At 42.8% G+C, this 24503-nt stretch overlaps 1 protein-coding gene across 1 annotated transcript in view; it reads right to left on the bottom strand.

Moving 5' to 3' along the window:
* The window catches only part of WASL (WASP like actin nucleation promoting factor), a 299023-nt gene that overhangs the window by 224669 nt on the left and 49851 nt on the right, over positions 1-24503 (bottom strand). The window contains exon 2 of the mRNA XM_069229876.1: positions 9501-9635. Coding sequence (XP_069085977.1) covers positions 9501-9635 — 135 coding nt within the window. The remainder of the gene's footprint in view (positions 1-9500; positions 9636-24503) is intronic.

The following is a 24503-nucleotide window of genomic DNA, read 5'->3' as shown; positions in this document are numbered from 1 at the left end:
AGGTATGGATGGTGCTAGCACTGGAAAACAATGTCTGCAAATAACTTTCCCCTCGAGCTGGAGAGGACTGTTTCCGTGCAGAAACGGTCCTGATAGATGGGAGTGCCTCAGTTCTGCTGTCTGTGTACAGTCATGGCTCATTTAATACTTGCTATCTTGTTTATTTTTAGTTTTTCTAAGTCCTAACCCACCTGTTTTCTAAACTAAGATGTGCAGTAAGAATCTGTTCAGTCAGTAACTGTGCCTGTTCTTCAACTATAAACCATGACACTGGAAGCTGCAAATGTTATAGTAGCAACAGACCAGTGGTCATTTGTCTAATATAGAACTTCTCCCTCCCGAACAAGTCAAATATCAATCATTGTTTGTGCCCCAAAGACCTTTCTGGACTACCTTCTTCACCTTGTGAGAAACTGCTCTGTAACGTTTCTAGAACGTTCCCTGGAACACAGGGATTGCATGTACAGGAAAAGCATGAGTACGTACCTGTCAAAAGTGAGGGGGGGTTTATATAAAGTTTCAGATAATACGATTTTCATTATTTTCTTCAAATCGTAAATGCTGTCAATATCATAAGATCCAGCACAGGGTAATCTGTACTACAGTCAACACCATCCCTGACTCTCAGAGAACTGAGATGTAGTTTTCAACACCACAGTGGAACTGGATTACAGAAAGGACTGCAGAGAAGAGGTTCTGGGTAAATGGCAACAGTAGGTTACTGTTAAGTTCTCCAGTCTCACTTGGCACAAGTATATTTAGACTGTAACATAAATAGAAAAAATAAGACGAGTAACCTTTGCGTACGTACCCAAATGATTTGTAAGGCTTATTTATATCTGTATCCTCAAACTGAAAAGTGAGTGCAAATCCACAGATTAGCCTAGTTCATGTATCTTGTTGGCACGCTCCAAAATATGCATTCGTGATGCCTCTTAGGTACAGGGCAAGATAAAAGGGTTGCAGAGTAAGGTCTGATGACGCATTTAGCCGTCACTCTCCTAAAAAGTGGAATAGCTCGGCACAGGCCGTGCAAAGCAGGAAAAAAGAACCAGGAACGTACAAGGAAGACATCAGTGGAAATGTGAAATGGAAACTTTCACACCCGGAAATAGCACAAGCAAAACTAATAACAGGAAATTCAGAGGTCTGCTGTAAAGGTGCTCGGGACGCTCCGTGTTTGACGATTCCTTCCAGAGCTGCAGTATATGCTTTGCATGTTGTGTCTATGGGAGTGGTCTACGTTGTTGCACCCTAGTCTATATGCCTTAACTACCCAATTTTATCTATTTTACATAAAGGCAGTGTCCAACATTAAGATAATCCAGAAAGTTTGCAAAGACTGATGTATATACCTCATATTAAAACAACCTAAATTCTACTGAACGTCAAATCATATTTCCTGAGGCATTTTGAGAGCAAATCAGCTACAATGTGACATTTTTGTGGTCTACAGCTTTGCTGTCATCTGACTGAACCGTTACGAGACCATTATTTTTGGTTCAGTTCTCACTGGACTAGGCCAGAGAAAGCTCTATAACCTGAAATATTGGTTTGCTGTCACATGAGCTAGGCTGTCAGATTTCTGTAACCTCTTTTACTTCGGACATAAGCAGGAGTTCCCAAGATAAATACAGTCGAAAAGATAGCTTTATTATCCAAATGCTAAGCCTGTAAAATCTTTGTGACCTAATGGATAGTACTATGGTCTGAGAACCTAGCGTTTAGAAGACTTGCACTCAGTAAATGGTCTGCTAGCCACAGACTGAGCCTAGAAGATCTAACCCAAGGAGTTCCATCGAAGAGCAGAGCCTAGAAGGTCTCAGCTGTCTGAAATCCAAATGTTAAAATCTCTAGTCTGAAGGAGAGCTCTCCTGCTAGGGGTCTACGCTTGTAGGTACTATGTAAACTGAATAAGAGTACTACTGTCAGCAACCTGAGCTGCTCCCTGTAAAGGGACTAACAGCTCTTTTGCATAAGATCTATCAGTGGTTTCCATGTAATCTGAGGGGTAGCGCTGCTAGTAAATATTTTAGACTTCAAGATCGCTGCAACCTGAGGGATAACCGTGGTCATATCCTTGAAACTACAAAGTATGCACAATAAAAGAGATGTTTTTTCGGTTCAAGATCTAAGCCTGTAAACTTTCTGCGACGGGAGGGATAGATTTGCTGTCCAAAACAAGGGAAATCTGTTTAACACCAGATAGCTCTGCCGTCTAAATCTGCAAGGTCCGTGTAACGTGTACGATAATTCTACTGCTTAAATTCTGATCCTGAACAGTTCATTCACCCTGATGTTCCAGCTCAGAATTCTGAGCCTGTAAGAGCTTCATAATCAGAGGCACTGCCGCTGTAGCCTGCAGGACATGTATAACCAAAGGGGTATTTTTCCTGTGTGAAGCTTGAACTGTAACAATATCTGTGCAAGACACAGTGTTCTAATTTCTTAAGGTTACATCTGTTGGAACTGCGTAACCAGTCAAAAGCTATTTCAATAAAGATGGAGCCCCTGACATATCTACTGACACCAGCTACCAATTCAACAATCCCAAGCTCCGAGAGTGGGCACGGAACCAGTGCTAGGCAGGCCGCTATTGTGAAGTCCACAATGACGGCCTTCAGAGACAAAGACTTTAGGTCTACATGAGAACACATATATAAAGTGTGAAGATACATAATTATATGCCCTAGTGGCAATAGCAATAGGCAACTGCTAACCAGATCAATGTAACCGAACACAGTGAACAAGCTGCCTCTCTGCTCCTTTGCCAGCAAGAAGCAATTAAGTTGTGCTGTGCATGATTTACAAATAAACCATTTCACCTAAAAACTGTTTAAAAGATTCCACTCATTTTTAAAATGCATCAACACAAAATATTAATGAAAGAATTGAAATACAAAGCGCAAGAAAAAAAATCTAACAAAACGAATTATCTAATATTCTTTCCTTTTTGCTATGTCCGAGGGCCGACACTTTAACTAATCTTCTTTGCCAGAGTAATTTCTAACACCTTAGTCCAAGTATCTTGACTCGAGGCCACCCCAAACCATGTCCGTGCTGAAGATTCCAAAACTTCTTGAAAAACATAGTATAAGGAGAGCAGGCCATCAATCCGACAAACATGACGTGGAGCCATCTGTGACTGCAAAGTGATTCACTATGAGGTGACAACAAAATAGAATATTTCAGCTGCCTTTTGGAGGACGTCACAGTACATATTTTAGTTATCTGGTGATAATCACTAAACAGAAAACTTCTCTTATATTTGAATTCAAACCTATGACCCCTCCAGTGACCTTCCAACTTATCGTTTTTCTGCTGTTTTATGGTGTATACATGCTTTCCTTACTCGTTTGCATTACTCTGCGATTGTTAGGCAGTGTTTTGTCCTCTTTTGTAAGCTTTGGAAATGTATCTACTATCTCTTTTATTAAAGCAGAATTCAATAGTTTTTCATCTGTATAGATATTCTTCTAATATGAAACCTGCCTTGTACTTTGGTGACATCATCCCAACTTCCTTAACCAATAACCTTGTTCAAGTCCTGCTTCCTTACTGGATGGCCCCCACCAATTAACCTCATCAAAATGGTGCCGCACCCAACAGCCTTAAATCGGCACACACCAAACCCCTTCTTAAAAAGCCTAATTTGGAACCTGCAAACGTAGAGGTACATCTATGTCTCCCATTTCTTGTAAAGGGGACTGATAATGCTGTCCCCTCTCAAAGGACTAACCATATCTAGGAAAATGACCTCATGGACATGTTCCAATCTGGCTACATAGCAGATCCAGTATGGAATAGGTCGGAATAATGGTGATCAAAGATATCCCTGCATAAAACGGAATTAAGAGTGGCAATCAAATAACATGGACAATCAAATTCTCCAAGGGAAATCAAAAAAGGAATGGGCTTGGAAGAAAGCATTTTCAAATCATTCTTACTTTTTAGAACGCCGTCAACTTGTCAAAATTTGCAGTGATCCATCCTGTACCTGCAGTGTTACTTAGCTTCTCTTAGCATCCGGACTATTCAATGTCTATATTGAATTTCTTAGAAATCTGTGTACCTAGTTTTGATAACAGACAGTCGAAACAAGTTTATTTAAAATTGGATTCTTTGTATTTAAAATTGGACTCTCACTGCATCCATCTCTGAGATAAAATCCTGAACGCTCAGCATTCATCACGGATGGAACAAAAGCATTTAAAATGCAATGCTTTAAAGTTGAAATATCTCCTCCATACCGCTATGCTTGAAACAGCAACTAATCTACGCTGGTATGAATCTTTAAAGCTTGCAGATATCACTACCAAACTGGCTACCACTTCTAGCACCTTGGGTTTACTTTACGTCTATGCTCTGGTTATGTAAGCTGAACTCAATGTTCATAAACTCAGGGAGTTACCACATAACCTGAACAACAAGAGTTTGAAGTTAGTAGTCGAAGCTAGGGTAGAGGTATGTCACTTCTTATCAGTAAAACAGTGCATCCAGTACTTCCCACAGAAGGTGCTAGTAGGTGTCTATCAACTGCTGGATTCATGCACAGCCACCGAGTCTCTGTGGGTCCATCTAAGTGTTCTTATTCCATGAACATTTTGCCATTTACAGCTACATGAAAATGTAAACTTAAATTTAGTTTTTACTAAAACATGCTTGCTTAGAACACACCAGATAATCTGTTGCTTATCTGTGAGGTTTTTATCTAGGTCTCCCTGCCAATGAATCCTGCTGCTTTGTTAAAATCTTATTCGATCCTCCTGCAATGCTATATCGACCGTAGTAGTTTGCTTCCTAGTGCTGCCTAACTGTTGTCTAACCTTCAACAATGTACTTCGTAGGCTTATAAGGAAACTTGGCTAACAACAAAACCAGGCAATATTGTGTTTGTGTATACAGGAATATGACCTCTCCACGAAGCCAAACTTAAATTTGTTGTTTTGTGTCTTGTACCCAATAACAGCAGAAAAACTGCAGCTTGATTGTGCACCCGACTTTTGATGGTGAAAGGTGATATGGCCAGTAGGCAGGTCTCTCCAGATATAATTTTGGTGATAACTGTATACATACCGTAGATATTTTTCTTATTTTTACCAAAACAGGTCCACCTGCGGACAGAACAAAGTCATGGCCACAAATGTTGGCTTTTCTGCACTGCATGGAGGGCATCTTGAATGCTCACCCTGGTCTATTTGTCCTAATGTTTGTGGAACTTATATAACTCATCTGTATTACATTTTGTACTATATGAGCCTCAACCTAACGTTGTAGATCCTTTGTGAATGGACTATAATACCCTTAACATTTTTTGGTGCAAATTGTTCACACAATTCTTTACCCACCTTTCCTTCATAGGTAAATCTGTTTTCTGCATGCCAGTTCTAATAGCCGTAATTAAAAATTTTATGGCACCCTTGCACATTGTCACATTAGGGGTTCATTTAATTGCCCCAACGAAATGGAGATGTGCGAAAGTATGGGCCAAATATTAAAAAACAACTTTGCATATGTAACTTTTATAAAGGAAGGTAGGAGGTAGACTAAAGCCTTTCTGTGCGTCATTAAAAGTAACAAATACCTCAGGCTAATACAAATTACCGATTGTTGCACAATTTGCCTGTATCCATATAGATATATTTGCAATCTAACAAAACTGAGGCAGACACCATGTTTAAGACATCCTGACACCCTGCACAACAAGGGCTCCGCTCCACCGACGAGCCGCTGGACTTAATAAATGTGGTTCACTCATTCGTGGGTGTGAAACAATTAATGCAGTTAGCCTTTCTCTGCTTATTCTACGTCCCTGAGCATTTCAGTTTCCAATTCTTCCTTGACTGTCACAAGTCCTCCCAAACACTGAAAAAACAATGTATGTGCTTGCTCATTTCACCCCCCACATATGAAATTCAATTTCCTGCACTTTAACTTTTCACACAGCTTCCCAACTTTGTGATTCATTACAGACAGGTTGTTAGCCAAGGTGTAAAATAGGTCCCCAAAGATTATGTTGCCTTCCGTAATCATTATGCAGAGTTAGGCCTAATACTCATGATGTCAGTTTCATCACAGGGGCCAGTAACTCAGACACCACTACCATTTTCAATACTACGTTTTCTTGAAGCTACCACATGGCAGATGTGAGTTGTACCTATAGTTAAAGCTGGTGTGCGAGTAATTACCAACAGTGAGATGCTAATGAGACAAGAGATCACTTGCTGTTGTATTTTTAAAATTGACAATGGAGTTTAGAGTAGCAGTTCTAAAAATAGAGTCAATACCACGTACACAGGAGGTAGATGCTGGATGGACAAATATTAGCAGATGTATAAAATATAGACACATAAAAAGCAGTATACACATATGGTGACTACATAGAAGACATATGAGAATGCCAAAGTCTGCTATGGCAAGTCAATTTCGAACCAATTTTCATAAATCCTATTTCATACCATCTGGCATTCAGAATCAAAGATTCCCTTATAACTTTGTTTTTATATTATAAAAAAAAAAAAAAAAAACCTTTACTGGTGACTTGAAATACATCAATCTCTGTCAACATGTTACGTGAACACTCACTTCTTGCAAGTATAGTTGGCAATTAATCAATTTGTATTACATAAAATTTACCAGAACCACAATTCTGCAAACTATAAAAATAGTAGTTAGAATTTTAACTACAATGGCTCACCAAGCCTGTACATTTTTTAAAGTATATTCTTCTATGCTCATTAATTTGTATCAATAGCATACAAGTAAACTTTCCTCATACATTCTTCTCATATTGAAGATCATCATCACTTCTTAAAGATACCTAATATCGCCTCATATGGTCGTTGTTACTGTTGTCACCCCGTGGTCCTAATAATGAACTTTAAAACTATATAATCATCAGTGATCCCATCATGTATATGTATTAGTATATTATAATCATGGATCCATAGCTACCATGATAACATCATTCTTCAAAGCTAACATACGTTCATAACAATCCATCTAATTTCAATTACCACCTTTAAACATTCTCGCGTACCAGTATTATCATTTTACTAATCTAGTATGACAGAATTTATCATCTTCCACCATTCCCCATATTAATATTACCATTTCTTATAATGACGTCAATTTAACTCGCTTCTTGAAGCTCACACTCGCAATTTATATTATAAAGCTCATATAAGTTTATTTACTAATTTTAGAATCTACATCTGCTGTCAGATCCTGCAATGTTCCTCACATTGGACACCTGAAAGATGGATACTGTAAGTTTGTATCTACTTAGTTCTAAGGTTTTAGTCAAATAATTTGGACCTATTTATAAAAGTCTATCTAGCATACCTTGACAGGTGTCCTCTCTGGAGCTTCATTATCCATATAGCCAGAAGCAACTGACTCAATCACCTGTCGCTTTTTAAAGTAAACTAAACTAAATTATTAAATATGGTGGCTACAATGTGCTTTTCTGACCCAGACTCTGATACAGGACGGTATCACTTACTCTTGTCCAATACAGCAAATATTATTCTACACTGTTCTGTTGTGTTGTGTTAACCTCTTGTATGTTGAACTTGGTAATGGCTCTAATACTGTATGCAGCAAGAGATAAAGAGTAGTCCAAATATGTTCCTTTTTCACATGCATGTAAACCCCTCTATATGGCACTTAAGAGTTATACTTAATAGTATTTTTATCAGTTTACTTTGTTACAACTATTTCCATTTGTTTTACTTGAAAAGTTTAATTAATATTTAGTCCAAAGTTATCTTCTACCAGATGTCGTAAGAAGTCAGCCTTTCTAAATTTGAACCAAGAAAAACATCTTCATTTTATCTGTTCCAATATGGCACCAACCTCTTCACAAAGTGGTTCAAACATATAGCTGTGCAATGACTGATAAATTAATATTTACTCCAACACACAACAGCCCCTAATCCAGTCTAAAACTTTCTGCAAAATAAGTCTGTATTAAATCATTAACAGTAACGTTCTTGCCTTGCAGAAATCAGAGGACGGTAATCTTATGTTCGGACTTGCTATGGGCATTTTCACCTCCTCTGCTAGAGTCATTAAATGTTTTGCCATCTCACTTTTAGTGGATTAATCATACGGCCCATATGCAATTCTATTATAACTACAGGGGAGAATGTAAACACAATATTCAGTTTTACAAGTGAAATCGTTTTTTGCATTGTTCATAAAGACGGTCTGTTTTCCTTTAGTTTCAGTGTAGTCACAATAGATACAAATTCCACAATTGTAGAAAGCCATCCAAGGATACCAATCTGCTAGTACACCCTGGTTGTTTGTGATATGAAATAGTATTACTTGGACTAAGTTGGCTTTGTAAACTAGTGCGCCTCCTAAATGTGAATTGTTGTCTTTGGGTAACATGTTTTCTTGAATAGATATCCTTAATGGGGAGATGCCAATGTCTAGATGGAATATCACAAAAGTTGATTTTCTGTATTGTAATATGTAATCAATCTAACTGTACTAGACCTGAAGGAATCAAGCTTTTTCTTTTTACACCTCGGAGCATCTTTTGTTCACATTTTGTTTATTGCATTAAACCTTTATCCATGATACAATCCTCGTACCTATTTTTTTTTTTAAATTACGTCTTGTGTATACTTCATCCTCACTTCATAGTCTGCGTCCTCATAAAAAAATAATTTTAAGAGATATTTTTTGATTATTTAGTTGCACTGATGTTGCATGTAACCTACTACTGGTTGAGCTTAGTTTTCTATAGTTTTCCAATGTAAATTCTTACCTTTTACACAGATTTCACAATTCAAAGATGTGACATAATGCTTTGTTGTTTTCATGAGACAACTATGTTCTTGTCACTTATATCCAGTAATTTTGAGGAAATAATCTTAAATCATATTATCTACCATTCTGTATCATGAATATATAGAAGATATAATACTGGCACATAGTTACATTGTTTAAAAACAAAATCAGCATATGTTTTTAAATTAGATATTGACTCATGGTGATATGAGATATACACATGATGTAATTTATTGGTATCATTGAAGATTATATTGTTTTACAGTGCCTTCTCTGTGATAACTTATAAGAAGGACAGCAGTAATAACTACTGTATGAGGTGATATTGGTTAGCCTTGTGAAGAGATAATTAACTTAGGAAAGGTACTGATGAGGAAACTTTGCATAAAAGCTATTGATACAAAATTAATGCTTATAGAATAACAAATATCGCACCATTGCACAAGCAATTTTCATTATGATTTTTATCATTTTAGGACTATGGTTGTATTAGATTTTAAAGAATACTTATCGATAAATTCTCCACTATATCTGCCCTAAAGAAGTGATTGTTTGTGGAACGTGTTGATAGGGATCAATTGCTATATTTCAAGTCACCAATAAAGATTTAGTTTTTATGAACAAAATCAGCGTGTCTCAACATATTCCTAATAAAAATTAGTAAATCTATGACTGAATGTTAGTAAAAGATGCCTTACCTTAATGTCATATATTCTGATAAAATAGGACCGCTGGAGATTGTCTTTCACCAGGCAAGCTACCCCACAATGTTTCTTTGACCACATGGAGTTTCTTTCTGCTGTGTACAGCTGAACAACTGCTGAAGACATGGTCTAAAAAAATAAAAATAAAACAATATTGAAGTTTTAAATTCATTTGTAGAATCCGGTTGGGTACTAGAAGGCTGTTACACGACATTTTTCAATTCTCTATAGGAATACTATTAGAACCACCCCTTCACGCGTGAGACCAGTTACACAAACAGTTACACAAACAGGAAAAAGTATTGTTTGTTACAATTCCAGCATCCATCAAACATTTAGCACCTCTTATACTGTCAAAATATTGGCTCCTTTTGAACCAGAGGGGTGCAGCATCATGGATACCCCAACACAGCTGGCAGACGGATAAGGTAAAAGACATTTAGCTACAGCAGATACTCATGGTGTAGGTAGCAGCTTCACAGAATCCACAATTGTGTCACAAGGAGGCGAACTAGAGTAGACCCCATGATGATGCATAGCATATTTCTCTTTTGTGGGACAGGCCTGATGACTTATCGTAAATTGAATATCTGCACCACACAGGTTTTTTTTATGTATTGTAACGGGTCAGTAATAGGGGTTTCAATCTTTGTAGAGATGTATTTTACTCTTTGCACAGCAACTTTTTTTTAATCATTAAAATGTAATTTATTATACTTTTGTAGACTTCTTGTCCATGTTTACTACATATTATGCATTGTAGCACAGAGGCTGTTTTGGTCAATTTGTGAAACTGTTGTAAGAGAAGACTTCGGAAAGGTAGGTAGGTTTATGGTTTTACTCTCAAAGTACTCGCCCACAACAGGAACCGACCAGCCAGCTCGGATCCCAGGATGAACGGACCATCCAATGGAATCCTCACCCTCCGCTCAATTTGCCAGCACAGGCCCACTTTGCACAACATTAAAGTATTTAAAGAACAACAATGGATGCGAGCAGAAGAGGTGCAGCCCAAGCGTAGAACATATCACAAGAGTTGAACCAAGCATTACAAACCACGCACTACAATTTTTATAACTGCATATTACTGTTTTTATATTGTTTATATGGAATTTATATCCTACAACAAAATCACTGGCAGGTAATAAACCAGCATGTGAGCAAGGACTAGAAGAACACATACTTACCTTTGGTAATGTATTATCTGGTAGAGACATTCTAGTTGCAGAACCCCCTTACCTTAAAATTTTCCAATAGGTGTCAGTCTTGATCCAAAGATTCTTCTTAAGCAGATCCCCTGCACTCATCAGGTGGCATCGGCCAGCTCTGCGTCGGTGTCGTGCTTGCCAGCTATAATGTCGAGGGTCCTATATAAGTGCCACCCTGGTGTGCGGATGTCAGTTTCTTTTCACAACTTTCCATGCTAGAGGCGCGGAGCCATGAAGAACACTGACCACTGGTGCGTCTGAACTAGGGCCCTGAAAGGGAAGTCCCTGTCCCTAGAAATCAGTTTGCGGGGAGGATGGGTGGGTTGGTATGGAATCTGCAACTAGAATATGTCTCTACCAGATAATGTGTTACCAAAGGGAAGTAACTTGTTCATCTGATAGAGACTTCTAGTTGCAGATTCCTTACCTTAGAATATATACCCAAGCAATACCATCTCTGGGGGTGGATCTACGAATCAAGATCATACTATGAACAATTGCAGGATCAAGTGGGCAAAATGCCAGTCTCTTAAGAGCTGACTGTCCAGGCAGTAGTGTTTGGTGAACATGTGTAAAGATGCCCACATTGCTGCCTGACAGATGTCATGGACTGGAACTCTAGGTGCGAACGCAGTTGTTGCAGCTGTTGCTCTGAAGAAGTGAGCACACAAACCCTCCCAGGGTTGCTTCTTAGCAAGTGCGTAGCACATTTTAATACAGAGAATGACCCTTCTGGAGACCGTACTCTTCTGCACTACCCAACCTTTCTTCACACCCACATAACCCACAAAGAGTTGATCATTCAGCCAGAACTCTTGGTATGATCAAAGTAGAACACACCAAAGCTCTTTTTAGGTCCTAGCAGTGGAGTCTCTCCTCTTCCTTAGAAGGATGTGGGGGCGCATAAAAAGTAGGCAAGGTGATGGATTAGCCTACATGGAAGCGGGTAACCACTAACAAAGCACTAACTTGTCAGGATGGATGGAAGTGAAAGGTGGCTTTGATGAATGGGCATGTAGCTCACTCACCCTGAGGCAGAAGTGATTGTTACAAGGAAGACCGTTTTTAGAGTGAGAAGCCTAAGTGGACAGTTATGAAACGGCTCCAAGGGAGCACACATCATAAAACTAAGAACCGGGTTCAAATCTCATTGGGGCATTATGAACAGTGAAAAGGGAAATATATGGGTAAAACCCTTCAGGATTCTACCAACAACAGGAGATTTAAACAAGAGGGGTTAGACAGGTAACCCTTGAGGGTGCCCAAAGCAGAGCCTTGCTGGGCCTGAGAAAGAACAAGCAAAAGGACCGGGGGGGGAGGGGGAGGGGGTTCAGACTTTTCTGTGCACCATGCAATAAATCTATTCCAACGACAGGCACACACTGTTTTGGTGGAGGGACGCCTGGCTGCCAAGAAGATAACATTGCAGACTTTTGGCAGAAGGTAAAGAGCGGTTAACTGCCGCCGCTCAATCTCCATGCAAGAAGGCAGAGAATGGACAGGTTCAAGTGGAGGACTGTCCCCTGCTGCTGCAAAAGAAGATCCTCCCGAAGGGGTAGCCTGATCGGAGGACCAATGGCCATGCTTAAGAGCTTAGGATACCAGACTCTGTGTGTCCAGTCCGGAGCCACAAGAATTACTTGGGCCCAGTTGTTTTTTATTTTCTGGAGAACTCTGGGCAGAAGTGGTATTAGTGCAAAAGCATAAAAGAGGCCTGAGTTTCACTCGAGACAAAAAGTGTCGCCGAGCAAGAGCAGCCGTGGAAACTCCAATGCACAAAACAACTGACATTGCGTGTTCTATATGGAAGTGAACAGAGCTAAGATCTAAGGCTCTCCCTACTGCTGAAAGAGTCCTTGTGCCACCTCCGGATTGAGACACCATTCGTGATCGACAGGCATTGATGGCTTAGTTCATCTGCTCTGGCGTTCGGACAGCATGCCCGATGTTGAACCACCAGGTATATGCCCTGATGTTCCAGCTACGTCCAGAAGCTCAGAGCCTCCTGACAAAGGTCCAAGACCCCACCCTGCTTGTTGCAGTACCACAGTTGCCCATGAACACCTGCACCACTTTCCCTTTGAGAGAGGGAAGCAATGTTTTCAATGCTAGTCTGATCGCCCTGAGCTTCCAAAGACTGATATGGAGCCCATCTCTGCTTCTCCAATGTGGCCGCCCCATCCCAGGTGTGATGCTTCTATCACTACTATTAGATCTGGTTGGGAAAGAGCGGGATCTGCTGCTGACCCAATCACAGTTCAAAAGCCATCACTGCAGATCTTTGAGTTCCCTCCGAGATCTAGACCTGTCGGACAGAAACCTTAAATGCTGCGCCCACTGGAACTTCACGTCCCACTGCAGAGCCCACATATGCCATCAGGATGCAGGAGGCCATGAGGGCCAGCAGCCTTAGTCATTCTCACCGAAATCCAAGCTATAGGCTGAAACATTGGTATCATAGCCTGAATATCCTGGACTCGCCGCTCGGAGGATAGGACTGGAAACTGCACGGTGTCCAGAACAGCTCTGATGAAAGGGAATGTCTGAGAGGGAGTCATGTGTGGCTTTGGTACATTTATAGTGAACCCCAGCAAATGCAGGAGGTCTGCCATAGTCTGGAGGTGGGAGACAACAGCCAGGGGCAAGCGTGCCTTCAACAGCCAGATGTCGAGGTAGGGGAAGACTGACACCCCTGACCTGTGCAGATGAGCTGTGACCACCACCATCACTTTGGTGTACACCTGAGGGGTGCTGGTAAGGCCAAGTTGGAGCACGGTAAACTAAAAATGCTTGTGGCCTACCGTGAAACGCAAGTCACGCCTGTGGGTGGGCAGGCAGAAAGGGAATATGCGTTGGGCAAGTCCAACACTACCAACCGGTCTCTAGGGCAGAAAGGACCTGACCAGACTGAGCATTTTAAACTTCTCCTTCCTGAGGAAGAGACTGCGGGATCAGAGGTCAAGGACCGGGATGAGACCCTTGTTCTTTTTGGGCACCAGAAAGTAGTGGGAATAACAACCACGCCCTTCTTCTGGCATAGGGGTCCTCTCTATGGCTCCTTCGGCCAAGAGAGCTGTAACCGCCTCGCGGAGAAGTGCCAGGTAATTCTCCATCATCCTGTCGCAGGATGGTGGTATGAATGGAGGGGCAGTCTCAAAGTTGAGGGAGCAGCCCCTTCGGACTATTTGCAAAACCCACCTATCTGACATGATGGATTGCCAGTGGGGCAGGAGATGGTGAATCCTGCCTCCAACTGGTCCCTGATGGGGAAAATTCAGACTAGGAAGGTTTGGAGGCTGCAGCGGGAGGGCTGGTGAAATGGGCAGACTGCTGGCCCTCTGATCCACAAGGACGTTGCATCCTAAGCCTAGTCACACAGAGGCTGGGCAGCATGAGCAGCACAGTAGCAGTCAGGAAAGGTACGTGGTTGGGCACCCCTTCCATAGCTATGACAGGGGTGAGAAGCAGACTGAGGGAATGAGGAGCAGCTGCGAGGTCCAGGGACCAGGCCATATCCCGGGACTCCTGAGAGCAGTCAAGCGCATAGTCTGCTTTCTCTCCAAACAGTCAACTGCCATCGAAGAGCATGCCCTAAGACGTCCTCAACCAAGCATGGTCCCTCAAGGCCACTGTCGATAGAACCGATCTCCCTAATGAGTCAGTCGTATCCAGTCCACATCGTATAAAGAACCTAGCTGCGTCTCTCCCATCAGCAACAGCTTGGGAGAGTACGGCCCCGGGCCTCCTCCTGGACCTGTGGTAGCACCTGGGCAACCATGTCCCTTAAAGTATGGGAGTAACGGCCCGAAAGGCATGCAGTGTTCTTGGACCACAATGCCAGAAAACACCTTCTTCCCAAACTGATCCAGTCTTTAGAATTCCCTGTCTGGGGAGGCACGGGGGGGGAGGTTGTGTTTCAGAAGGGAATGCCCCTGGGGATATAGAGGCCTGGATAACCAAGATCTCAGGGGTGGGGTGTCAGGATCACTTGGTTATTAAGCGCTGGTCTGTAGGGGCGGGCGACTGTCTTATTGACAGGAGTCCCTGTGCTGGGTTTGGATTAGGTCCCCAGAAGGCTTCATTATAGGGCAAAAGGGGTTCTGAAGAGGAAGCCCCAGGCTTAAGCAACTCAGTCAGGGGGTTAGTCCTGATGGCCACTGCAAGGAGCTCGAGGCCCAGGATCTCAGCTGCTCTCCTCATCACAGTGGATTAAGATACTCTCTCCTCCGTAGCCATGGTAGTAGAAGAAAGCATGGCAGCATCAGGGAAAGTTTCCAGACCACTGGCTTCACCCAGGTCATGAGCCAAGTCCATGGGATCATCAAGCTTGTATTCTAAAGAGTCCAGAGACCCCTCCAAACTCTCACCGTACCCTTAGGAATAAGGTCAGGGTCAAACCTAGGGAGCAAGGTCCCTGTCGTAATCTGTGTCGAGCAACGCCGTTCCGGCTCTGTGTCAACATCAGGAATGAGAAGGAGATCAACGCCAACCCGGGCAGCATCTGTAGCATCGCCGTCATCAGGGAAGGTTACGTTGGCACGACCAATGCCGGTTCGAATCCAGGAATGGATCCTTGGGTGCGCCACCAGAGCAGAGGCCAAAGCTACTGGAGCAGAACCAGAGGTGGCCCCTGCTGACCCAGGCGCATGGCCTCATAAAAATCATGCAATTGTGCAGGGGTGGCTCCGGCTCCCAGAAACTTGAGGAGGCACAGAGCAGACCCAGACGTAGGCTCCAAGGATGGAGTTCTGGAGTGACGATGCTCCTTTTCCCACTTTGCATCATCCAACTGGCAGGTTGAAGTCAAAGAACACTTGCTCTTCTTCGACTTCTTTTTGTGCTTACCCGAACATCCCGAGGACTTGCATTGGGTCGACGAAAAGTGTGGGCTCCGCAAGGGGTCTCAGGACCTTCTTCAACCAAGACCAGGAGCCGAGCACCAGGCCCAGTAGCTGGGCCTTCAAAGCTTTTGGGTTCAAGGCCCAGCACTTGGACTACGACTCTGTGTCATGGTCGCGCTCCAAACACCAGAGACACACGATGTGCGCATCCGTCACGGACATCATCTGGTGACAGGACTGGCAAGGCTTGAATCCCATCTTACATGACGGCACCTCAACACACCAGAATGTCAAAAACACTTCAACAAAAGTCGAAAAGTCCAGTCAAAAAGTGACTGAATGGGTAGCTCTTCTTCGGATATGAGCGTAGATTGGCGTGGAAATAAAAGAACTGACGTCAGCGCACTGGGGTGGCACCTATATAGGACCCACAACATCATGACCGATGCCACCTGATGGCGCAGGGGTACTGCTCAAGAAAATTCTCCGGATACAGACTGACACCTGGGGGAAATTATTAAGGTAAGGAATCTGCAACAAGAAGTCCCAAACAGATGTAGTAGGTTAGAGAGTACACACAACTGAATGCATCTAGTACCATAGACCACATTCAAAGCTTTCATTACTGAGGGGCCATTGCAGTAATATGTGAAACGTGGTGGCCTTTCCAGTCATTGCAGAAGATATAGTCTTGAGTGCTTTATATGTAAAAATATAAATGCAAGTACTCTTCCACTAAATGTATTGCACCTGTGCTGGGAAGGGCAAATATCCTCCTTTTCAAATGATAAAGAGCAGGTACTCTGTACCAGACACTACATGCCCATGCTTAATTCAATTTGAATCTTTCATTCTGTAGGTAGATTTAATGTACATCCTTGTATGGTTTGAGATGGTGCAGGGAGAAAAGAACCTTATTATAAATATAAGAAGCCATATTCTAATGCCATAAAAATCTAAGATTGCGTTATTTCCAGAAAATTATAACAATTCATCACTTTTAATCCTAGGTTGGTTGTGATGTGTTGCTTCATGCTCACAATGAGTTTCTGAAGCTAAATTAAATCACAAACCATTACATCACTACTAGATGCCTCTCTAAGCATGAATAGGGGCACAGCTTAGCATGTGAAGCTCTAATTTCCCCAACTTGAAAAGCAACAGAGCACAGGCTGGAGGGGATTGCCAAGGTTTAGGATGGACTGATTCCCATGAGAAGGAGGGTCAGTAATGATTTGCTTTAGGAGGGCCTCTATCTAGAGTGGCACAGTGGTTGAAAAAGAACCGGTTGGAATGCTACAGTGAGCGATTGCCAATGGTTAGAATATTTGCAAGTCTTGGACCGATCAACTTTTGAGTGTTTGATTGCCAGTAGTACGCATAAAAACCTGACAATTGTGCAGGTTTCCAAGCCTACTACTGTAACTGGTTGTGAATTCCAAAAATTCAGAAATTAGGACATTTGCACCCGTTCAAGGAGTACTTCTATGGCTGCAGATTTTATATATATATATATATATATATATATATATATATATATATATATGTATATTTATGTTTATATGTATGTGTGTGTGTGTGTGTAGATAGATATATATATATATATATATATATATATATATATATCTATCTACACACACAAAGAAATTAGCAACGTAAAGCCTTAGTAAACTGATAACAATGAAAAAAACTGACAGACATAGCAGGAGACACAACTCAGGGCCCCCTGGCCCAACTCCGAAGTCAAAAATGCATTTATTTGGGGAATGTCATGCCCCAATCAGTCACCCACACCCCTCAAAACTACACCTCGAAGTGTGAACACGACACAGTTAAGCAGAAAGGCAAGCCGTCATACTGACACAGACACACTTAGACCTTACCGCGGCCTTCCACCACACTTTTTGCCTACCTCCTCCATTTTTCTGACCTTATTATTGTTATTAAGACTCTGTGCAGTTTACCACTGTTAACCAGTTCTAGTGTGCTTCTATTCTTTCGATCAACATAGTAACATTGGCTTAGCCGCAATTAGCATATCTAATATACTTATAGGTCCCTAGTAAAGTGCACTAAATGCTACTTGTAAGCCTGCTGCACTGATTTCACCAACTTAAGTAGCCCTTTAACCATGACTCAGGCCTGCCTTTGCAGAGCCTGTGTGCAGTCTTACACTGCCATGTTGAACTGGCAAAGTAACCAGGCCCAACCCTTCCCATTTTATACATATCAGTCACCCTGAAGGTAGGCCCTGGAGAACCCAGAGGTCAAGATGCAATGTGTCTACAAAGTAGGACATCTACTTTTAAGTTTTCCATGCCCTGGTAGTGAAAATCTCCCAAAGTTGTTTTTCAATACAGCAAGGCCTATCTCTCCCATAGGATACTATTGGGATTACCTTATTACCTCTTGTAAGTTTAATTCACAGATTGGAAGAGATACACTTTTCAAGTTTGATGTTCCTGGAAACACAATTTAAAATCACAACTTATGCTGAAGTCGATTTTAAATTGTAATTCTGAAAATACCAATTTTAGAAGGTTGCCATTTTATGACTTTAGCCACGTGGTGCGTGCTGCCTGTCTCTTGATCACTTGCCTGGGGTGGGTGACAGCTAGGCTTTGTGTATTCCCTCTAGCAAGCCACACGTAATGGGAGCTTAGGTGTGACTTGACGGATCATCCTGGGAGGAAGAAGCTGGTCACAGTCTCATTTACACCTGAATAGGTGTCCTGTCCACACACAAGGGGCTGTCTAACCTCCTGTAGTGATTCTGGAGCCAGGGCAGGACCTCTGTGCACTTCAAAGACCTGTCTTAAGTCTTTCCCACTTCAAAGGCCCAACCGGGCCTAGGTACTGGACTGGTGAAACCACCAACTCCATACACTTCTGAACTTGTGAATACTCTGTCAAGAAGGACTGCTGTGCTGCTGGAGTGACACTCTGCTGGACTGGTACTTTGCTGTGCTGCCCTGCTGCCTGCAGTTCCCTTACATGGGTGAAAAGGACTAGACCTGCATCACTTGAACCCAGAGTGACTCCAAGGGCTAGCGGGCTGGCCTCCTGATCTGAAGTCTCTGGGACATAAAAGACATCCAACCACACTGGTCCTGCATCTGGACTCTGCCATCTGTGATTCTGCCCTGCCAAGTCATGACACTCCAGTCCTGGACCCTTGGAAGAGGGCTTAAGGTGTTTGCTCCAGTGAACCAATGCACCTTCTGCTACAGGAGCAGAATTGAATCATCGCCGATGTTGCACGGAACAGAGCTGGCGCATCGCATGTGGAACCGCTACTGTAACGCTTTTCCCAGCACAAGGTTCTTGCATCCCTGTCGATGGTAGCCTTGAGACTAATCTCCGCCTCGCAGCCTCTGCGCTTGTTGAAAACGATCCATCACCTCCACTGCACAAGACATCCTCGACACTGGTCTTCACATTGCAAGCCCTGGCGCCTGGATCCTCAACATTGATGCAGCAGGATCTTGCACCCTAACTTCGCCGCATCGTTGCTGTTGCATGAAGAAAATCAAGGCATCACCTCTATTACGTAGTTCGTAATCGGCGCAACGCTTTGCAAATGGGATTTAAGGCACTTTGGTTCACCGGACCTAACTAGGTCCCTGTAGCCAGGCCGTGCATCATCGCAGATGGCCGGAACTCTTGACTGTCCCAGTCCAGCGCATCCAAATACCCCCAATTGGTGTTTCTAAGTGCTATTTTACAGTTTATTCTTTAAAAATGAATAACCTAAGTTCTACTTATTGGATTTTTTTCATTTTGGTTCTGCTTTATTTATTAAATTAAGTTAACTTTTCTAACCTGGTGTGAAATCAGTGTGTGGCGTTTTCACGGTTTTACTACTTGAAGTATTGCACATATACTTTACACATTGCCTGTACGTTAAGCCTGTGCCAAGCTACCAAAGGGTGAGCACAGGTTAATTTAGGGTTCGCCCGACATAATCTTGAATTGGACTGTGGTTGCTACTTGACCAGGGCGCACACCACAGTCAACCAGCAACTCAATTGGTAAAACCCACTGTGATATCACTCAGAGAAACCGAAATAGAACTTGGGGTAGCACAAGGACAAACATCTGCTGACAAAAGTATACATTATTTTAAATATGCCACTGTTTGCACTAAGGCCTGGAGTTGTACTTCATAGCAAATTAGAAACCACTGTATGGAGATTTTTTGCAATACATTAAAAATATATATAACAATTTGTCATGAGTTTTTTTTTGTTTTTTAAGAGTAAAACGTGTACGTAACGAGTAACTCACACAGCGTACAAAAGTACGGTTACAGACTAGTGTATCCGAATCACCTTCATCAAGAAAAAGCATTGGCAAAGTCAACAGAATTTTCCTATGCAACAGAAATTGGGATTGCCAATGTCTTTTAACCATGTTGTACAGCACCGTGGAGTAGAGTGGCATACAGTGAAGTGAAGTGAGTAGAGTGGCGTACAGTGAGGCGAGCTGAACAGAATGGCATACAATGAGGTGAGGTGACTAGTGGCGTAAAGTGAAGTGAGGTGACTAGTGGCGTACAGTGAAGTGAGGCAAGTAGAGTGGCGCACAGTGAAGTGGGGTGAGTAGTGGAGCACAGTGAAGTGAGTAGAGCAGCGTACAGTGAGTAGAGTGGCATACAGGGAGGGGAGTAGAGTGGCATACAGTGAGGTGAGTAGGGTACAGTGAAGTGAGGTGAGTAGAGCGGCGTGTAGGGAGGAGAGGGGTGCAGAGCAGAGAGGGGTGCAGAGCAGAGTGGGGGCGCAAGCAGAGTGTATGGAGTGGAATGGTGTGTGGAGTTTCACAGAGTGGGGCGGGCAGAAGTTAGCAGGGCAGAGTGGGGCAGGGCAGAATAGGTTGGGATGGTGTAAAGTGGAATGGTGTAGAGTAGAATGGGGCAAAATAGGAAGATGTAGAGTGCAGTGGCATAGAGCAGAGTGGTGCAAAGTAAAGTCGAGTGGCGTACAGTAGAATGGGGCAGACTAGACTACACTGGCAGAGTGTAGTGGCACAGAGCACAGGGGCATAGAGTGATGTGGAGTACAGTGGTGTAGAGTGCAGTGGTGTAGAGCGCAGTGGTGCAGAGTAGAGTGGCACAAAATAAAGTGTTGCAGAGTGGCACAAAGAACAGTGGCACAGAGTGAAGTGGCGTAGATTGGCGCACAATAGAGCTCAGTAGCATTGAGCGCAGAGTGAAGTGGAAGAGTGGTGTACAGTACAATCCGGTGGCGTACAGTACAATGGTATAGTGTACAGTGGTGTAGAGTAGAGTGGCACAGAGAGCTGCAGTGTAGAATAGAATAGTGCAGATTAGATTGGCATATGCTGCAGTTGCTCAGAGTAGAGTGGTGCAGTGTCTGAGTACAGTGGCATAAAGTAGCGTAGCGTACAGGGTAGGGGGATGGGATGGAAAATAAGCCACATGAAAGGGAGGGGGCAGGTAGAAGGGAATAGAAGCTACATGGATGGGGATTTGGGAGACAGACAGAAAACACAAGCACTCATATGGAGTGCTTGACCACAAAAAAAAAAAAAACTAAAAAGTCTCCAAAAACAGGAGAAGTGGATGGACACAAGTACTTGGTCCTTGCTCCAGGGAAGGCCAAGACAAATAGGAGTGATACAAATGAGAGAGACCCTAAAGCTAACAAATGGTAAGATATGGGCAGGCTGTAAGCCCACTGTATGTAAACAAAAGTCTCACAAAGACAGAGCCGTTTAGGCGAAACCTAAAAATTTGTCACCTCCTGGTGGTAGAGATTGGCCAGCTCTTAGAGTAGGGGGCTATTGCCCAAACGTCCTTACACCCCCATGGTTTTCGCAGCAACCTGTTTTTGGTAGACAAGAGTGACGTAGGTCAGTGACCGGTTTTCAACTTGAGAGAGTTCAACGAGTAGATGGTTTTCCGCAACTTCAAGATGGAGGGTATTCACCTTATCAGAGATCTGCTGAAGGGAAATTACTGGATGGTGCGTCTAGACTTGAAGGACGCCTATCTTACGGTTCCTATTTTCCCCCTCACAGTCGAATCCTGCATTTTCAGTGGAAATCTCAAATCTTCAAGTTTACCTCCCTTTCTTTTCGGGCTATTCTCTGCTCCATGGTGTTTTTCCAAAGTCTTGAAACCGGTGGTATAACACTTGAGGTCCCAAAGCATTTGACTGATCATTTACCTGGCCAATATCCTCCTAATGGATCAATGCCCACAACACCTGTCCAGTCATTTACAACAGACTATCAACCTTTTGAAGTCTCAAGGCTTCGGAATCAATGAACCAAAGTCTTCTCTGACACCCATACAGATCAACGCAATTTCTGGGGTTCATGGTGTACTTGGTCAGGCCCAACTTGAGTCTTCCATCTCGGAAGTTATCCAAGATAAAGCACAAGCTGCAAAAAGCTCTAGCCAAAAGCTTGCTCTGTCTTGGATACTTGACAGCATCGTGGGCCTACTGTCCTCTTCCAAACAGGCCATTTTCCTGGCTACTTTACATTACTGGGCTCTACAATGCCTCAAGACTTTTCACCTCCACTGAGTCCTCAAGTATTCACAGTCAGCTCCCTTCTCAGAAGAGGTGAGAGAAGAACTACAATGATGGGTGTCACATATGAAGGCGTGGAATGGCTGTCCCATTTTCAGCTATCAACCCAAATAATAGAATCAAATACCAGCAGTTCAGGTTGGGGAGCGCGATGTGAGGAGTTCTCCATAGGAGGAAAATTGTCTTTTGCAGAAAAGTGCTTACACATCAACTGTCTGCGGATCTTTCGACGTGAATGGTTGGACCTAAGACAGGGTCCAATGCGGTGTCCTTCTTACAATGAACAATGTAGCAGCGATTCGCTTCATCAACCTTTTGGGAGGGACGAGATCAAAAACTCAGACTTAGCACATAGGTTTTGGACTTACTGCCTTGCCAATCAGATCCCTGTCTCAGCAGAATATCTTCCCAGCAAATCCAATCAGGTGGCGGACTGGCAGTCCGACACTGGGAGAATGACAGGCATTGACAATTACAACCACAAGTGTTTCAAATGATCCAGTCTAGGTGCGCCCCTTCACAATAGATCTGTTCGCCTCTCGACTAGGTCATCAACTGGACAGGTATTGCAGCTGGCATCCTGATCCAGATGCAATAGCGGCAGATGCTTTTCTCCAGGACTGAAGCAAGGATAAGGGTTATACGTTTCCCCATTAACCATGATAATGAGGTTGTCCACACAGCTTTGGAGATAGCTGGTGAATCTGGTGGTGATCACCACGATTTGGAGATCTCAAGTTTGGTTTCCAGTTCTGATGGAACTTTCTTGGCATTTTCCAATCCCTTCACTCCCGTTTCTGGATCTCTTACTGGATCCCCAGGGGAATCCACATCACCTGGTTCTCTCAAAATCCCTTAGTCATCCCTTAGTCTTATGGCATGGAGGTTTACAGAGAACACTGGAAAGTCCCAGACATTTCTCAAGAAGTTGCCTCGCTACTGGCCAAATCTAGGGCAGATAGCATGCATAAAAGATACCGCTCGGCATGGTGTAGATGGCGAAAGGCAGGTCAATCCTGTGGGATCGGATGTTGTCCCAGTCTTGAATTTTCTTGCCTCTTTAGCCTCCGAAGGGCTGGCTTACAGATCTATTAATACCTTTCGACCAGCCATCTCAGCAGGTCATTCAGCTTTGGATGGGCATCCGGTGGGAGAACATCTATTGGTCTGCAAACTTCATTGCAGCATCAAATTATCTTTCCACCCCCAAACCTCGGTATTCTGCTTTATGGGACGTCGTTCAGGTCCTGAGAATATTTAAATCATGACCTTCAAATACATTTTTGGCGAGGAAGCAGATGTCAGCGAAATTGGCTCCACTACTGTGGTTAGAGTCATGTTGCAGAGTCTTAGACGTACATGCTCTGCACTTAAAAGGTAGAATGTATACTCAGAAATGGGGTAACCTTTTATATTTCCGAGAGAACTAAATCCAATTCAAAGTGGTTTCATAGCCTTGTTTTCCAGATGTTCCAAACTGTACGTTCAATTAAAGCTTATGAGTCCATGACGGTAGATGTCCGCCCACACGCCGAACAACAATTGCTCTTAACAAACCCCACAGAACCGTTTCTTCTCCTGCCATTGCTAGGTGGGTCAGATGGGCTATGCAGGAAGCTGGTATTAATATTTCCAAGTTTGGCGCTCACTCAGGGGAGTAATGGCCTCCAAGGCCTTTTAGTTGTGAGCCTGTTTAGAGGGCATTCTTAATGCTGCAAATTTGTCCTCAGATTCTACTTTTAAGAGGTTTTATTTTAAACCTGTACATAACATGGCAACCTTAGTGTTGGAAAAGCTTTGAGCCAGCCTAATCCTCGCCTCCGATCCAGTCACAGAATGAAACATTCACTAACTATTGTAACAAAAAGTCTTAATTCCATAAAGGACACAGGAGGTGAGGATTAACCCACTCTTAAATAGGGTTTCATCTTGCTCCGACCCTTCAAGTGGGATGGATTTTGCAGATATGATTACACGTTATACGTATTCTTGCTTGTTGACTCTTATCTTGCACATACTGTCTGTCTGAAATTACTGAAAGCATTTTCTCATGGTTCTGGTCAATCTGTATTTCTGTCAGTTATTCAAAAAATAGGTATTATAAATGTGTTATTTTTCTTTTAGGAACAGCATCTTCTAAACAGAATTAAGGTACGGTTTTCTGAGCTGTGTTCACAGGAAGAAAGAGGGGGATAGAACATCTGCAGGCGGTCTTCAAGGAAATCTGGCCTCGGATTGAATGGATTGTTTTTGTTTCCTTTTCCAAATATTTCATGGGAAATAGTTTGTGCAAGTTGTTAAAATGGTGACTAATGGCTGTTGGTGCAAAAGTAAAGACGAAAGAACAGCCTAACTTTAGCCTCCATGTCCTTAATAGAATTGAAACTTTCA

Source organism: Pleurodeles waltl, chromosome 4_1 (genome assembly GCF_031143425.1).
Source record: "Pleurodeles waltl isolate 20211129_DDA chromosome 4_1, aPleWal1.hap1.20221129, whole genome shotgun sequence".
Classification (NCBI taxonomy): Eukaryota; Metazoa; Chordata; class Amphibia; order Caudata; family Salamandridae; genus Pleurodeles; species Pleurodeles waltl.
Note: the sequence above shows the minus strand (reverse complement) of the source record. Positions and strands in the feature narration are given on the sequence as shown.